Source organism: Sinocyclocheilus anshuiensis, unplaced genomic scaffold, assembly GCF_001515605.1.
Source record: "Sinocyclocheilus anshuiensis isolate Anshui unplaced genomic scaffold, SAMN03320099.WGS_v1.1 scaffold793, whole genome shotgun sequence".
In the NCBI taxonomy this organism is placed as follows: domain Eukaryota; kingdom Metazoa; phylum Chordata; class Actinopteri; order Cypriniformes; family Cyprinidae; genus Sinocyclocheilus; species Sinocyclocheilus anshuiensis.
Window position 1 is genome coordinate 62,974 of NW_015540869.1, and position 3,792 is coordinate 66,765.

At 37.1% G+C, this 3,792-nt stretch overlaps 1 protein-coding gene across 1 annotated transcript in view; it reads right to left on the reverse strand.

Annotated features, from left to right (window-relative positions):
- The window catches only part of LOC107688071 (gastrula zinc finger protein XlCGF8.2DB-like), an 18,938-nt gene that overhangs the window by 4,505 nt on the left and 10,641 nt on the right, over positions 1 to 3,792 (reverse strand). The window contains exon 2 of the mRNA XM_016485622.1: positions 2,495 to 2,624. Coding sequence (XP_016341108.1) covers positions 2,495 to 2,579 — 85 coding nt within the window. The 5' untranslated portion in view covers positions 2,580 to 2,624. The remainder of the gene's footprint in view (positions 1 to 2,494; positions 2,625 to 3,792) is intronic.

The window sequence follows — 3,792 nt, forward strand, 5'->3', positions numbered from 1 at the left end:
TGTGAATGGGTTATGTTGTCATTTTGCTATTGTGGTTGTGTTACTGCTCGTTTTTGTCGCTAGCTACAGTATGGTACATTAAGTGTGGCAGTTAAAATAACTAGGCTAAATATAGATCAAATTCAAATATTTTGGGCGGTTTTTGGGCTGGAAACCATCAACTCTATCTGGCAACACTGGCCTTATTCCTCAGCTGTGAGTAGAGCCCTTTGAAGCTGCACTGAAACTGCAATTTGGAAGTTCAAACTGTTGAGTACCATAGAAGTCCATTATATGGAGAAAAATCTTGGAATGTTTTCCTCAAAAACCTTAATTTCTTTGCAACAGAAGAAAGAAAGACATTGAACATCTTTGATGACATGGGGGTGAGTAAATTATCAGGACATTTTTATTCTGGAAGTGAACTAATCCTTTAAGGTCAGAAAGTGTTAGGAGTAGGGAGGAGGACTTTTAAAAGGCTTACTTTAGCAGAGGAGAAAGTATATTATATGTGTGTGAGTGAGTGTGAGTGAGTGAGTGAGTGAGTGAGTGAGTGAGAGAGAGAGAAAGAGAGAGAGATTAGGATAAAACAGGAAAAACTAGGCCTGTATGTGAAGGCTTGTAATTTACCCTATTTAAAAGCACTCTTTTTTTTTTCTTCTAGGACAACTAATCATCGTCTTCAAAATGTCGAAAAGTCATACCAGCCAACAGGATCAGCCCCGCCTCCTCACTAAGATTTTTGTCTTTTCCTTGCTCAGAGTTGCTCTCAGATTGGTCCTGAATCACTCTTAAAGGGAGATTCCTTTTTTGAAAATTTTAAGCTAAATTAGTAGCTTTCTTAGAGGATTCTTAGAAGCTTTAAGAATACGGGCCCTGGGTTGAATTTAGAGGTCGACCGATTGATCAGGCCGATTTATTACATTTTTTAATTAATCAGCATCGGCCGACTGTACTGCAAATTAGGCCAATTAATAGGCAGGCGCATCTGCGAGCAGCTATGTGTTGTTGTGGTACATGTGACGCTGCCTCTTGAGGCAAGCAGATTGCCATTCCACCAGCATAAATCCCTGGGGGCTTTCACACTGGCAGTTTAGTTCAAAATGGGGCATTCAAGTTTTTATTTTTATTAAGTTTTATTTAAATTATACAAGTGCACTGATTGGACAGGCTTGTGTTGTTCAATAAATGTTTAATTTAAGCAATTTTCTGTATCACTTCTTCCCTTGGGGGGGGGGGAGAACATCGGCCAAACACATCGGCATCATATATTGGCCATCGGCTGCCCTGATTTCTAAATAAAACACTCCTTTAGCAGTGGTGGTTTTCGTGCCTCGCAGAGTTATGCAAGTCCTTTCAAGCACATTTTAAAATATATGATAGGTTGCATACAAATGATGTGTTTGATAAAAGGGAGTTATTTTACAAAGGTATATGTTACATGTGCACATAGAGGAGGGTATGCGACTGTAAAAAGTTTGAGAAGCACCTTTAGTTGACCTGATTCAACTAAAAGGCATTGGATTGGAACCTTTTATTGTATGTAATTAAATAATAATACAAAGTAATCTAATTAACATAAATAAATACAACGTTATGTTGGATTTACTTCACTTTTTAAAACTTGTGTATTTATGTTTAAGTATGTTAGTATGTATTCACTCACATTTCACGTTATGCAAAATAAAGTTAAATATTATTGCACAATTAAGTGATAGAAAAGTAAGGTTTTCAGTAGCTATGTTTCCATCCAAAGATGCGAATTTAACTTATGCGCAAAACTGGAATATCGCATAAAACATTTGCGAATAAAGCACCGTTTCCATCCAACGAGTCAAAGAGAACAAAATCATCACTTCCTGATAAACTAGCACTAAATATCTCTAAGAAAACTAGGAGAAGCCACTGAATATAATAATTTTCACATGTAATAAATTACTTGCGCTTCAGAGAGAGCAGACGTAACACAATAAATGCGGTCATTGCTTTTAGAGGTGGATGCCTGCTGTTTGGGAACGCAGTCATGTAAGACAGTAATTATACAGAAATACTTTGACGACAGATTTTCCTCAGGCATTTCACAGATGCTGTGAACGAGATCGGTCTGCTGCTAGTCAAGTTATCCCGTCTCATAGCGCAAAGTCACATGACTTTTTCAATGCGCATGGTGGAATTTATTCGGTAAATGTGTTTCCATCGTAGTTTATGCACATTGTTTCTTATCGGATAAAAAGTTTATCCTACTCAGTTGTGCACATACATTTTTTATGCGTATTTTTAGAATTTATGCGCATCTTGACATTTTTATATCCAGCGGTTTTTTATGCGATCATCCAAAATGCGCATAAAAATAGGTGTATGAAAACTATACCACATGTGTTTTTTTTTTTTACACAAAATAACTATTTTGTTTAGGCTACTTCTGCATTTTTCCCCCCTTATCTTTATTTCTGTAGAACTGGACATTTTAATAAGGATGTAATAAGTGACTTTAGCTTTGAGAATGAAAACTAACCTGTTTGTTCCTCAGCATCTTCATGTTTGACTCTGAATGTTTCTTTAATCCTCGTGTCTTCACTCTCCCCTTTAATGAACACCATCTCTGTTTGTGTCTCAGTATCTTCATGTTTGACTCTGAATGTTTCCTAGACATTTTTATATTTTCCTTTTTTTAGTAATGTACTTACAACAGTATACTTTGTGTTTTGTTACCTTGCCATGAAATTACAAAAAATTGTTTTATCTTGTTAATTAATTTATAAAGTCATTGAAACTATATCATAGATTTTTTTTTTTTGCTATTGGGGCAAATGAACACAAAATATATTTGTTGCAGTTTCCATTCATCACTATAGAAGTTTAAACACCTATGATGACTTTAACTTCTGAGAGCCCTGGATATGTAACAAGGGTCTATACACATACAAGCTCACATTATCTGTTGCATGAATTTTGTCAGTCACCTATAAAGTTAAGAATTTGGGATGAAGGATGTCCTATATAGTTTTATTTGTGAGATGGACAGTATCTGTCAGGAGATCCTTTCTTCCTCACCCTTTCTGTGAAATGTTGAGTTAAGGGCTTCAGGGGTTTGACAACTATTTTAGTTGCCATTGACACAATTCCATACCAGGCAGGGAGATGAAAAGTTAAAACACTGTCAACAATAGTTTTATACACAGGTTGTAATATCTGCTGACTAACACAGAGGCTGCTGATTTTATGAGAAGATCGAGTCACTGCGAGCATCTCCTGAAAATATACTCAACTGAGAGTCCAGAATTGCATCAAGGTATTTAAAGTTGATCATAATTTCAACATGTTGGTCATCGAGTGACACTGGCTCAATATTGATTTCTAGCTGACTGAAGTGACTATGATTCAAGGGCCTTCATGTGAGCCAGAAAGGCAGCTTCGCCTAAAGAATCTGTTTTCTCTATGAAATAGGAAATGGTAGCATACTTAAACTGTCTGAAGTGTTTCTCCTTGATCATAAACTCACTGGTAAAAAAGGGAAAGCCTTGTGGACAACCTACTCACAGTGAGCTCGTCTGACCTGCTCCCTCAGACACAGACCCTCGATGAGCGGCAGGAAAGAAAGTTCCCTATCGATACTTAACTCATACTGCGTCTGCTTAAGACGCTTTGGGGAAAACTCCTTTTTCTCTGAATACTGAAGCCTTTTTTCAATCACGCAGTGTAACTGCACGGCCGTTGGTTCGTGCAGTGTATTAAAAACGAACCAATGGCTCGGCATGCGCCGGTGAGTCTCGTGAAAACCAACGTTTGTTTACAGGATCAAAAGAATAAAAG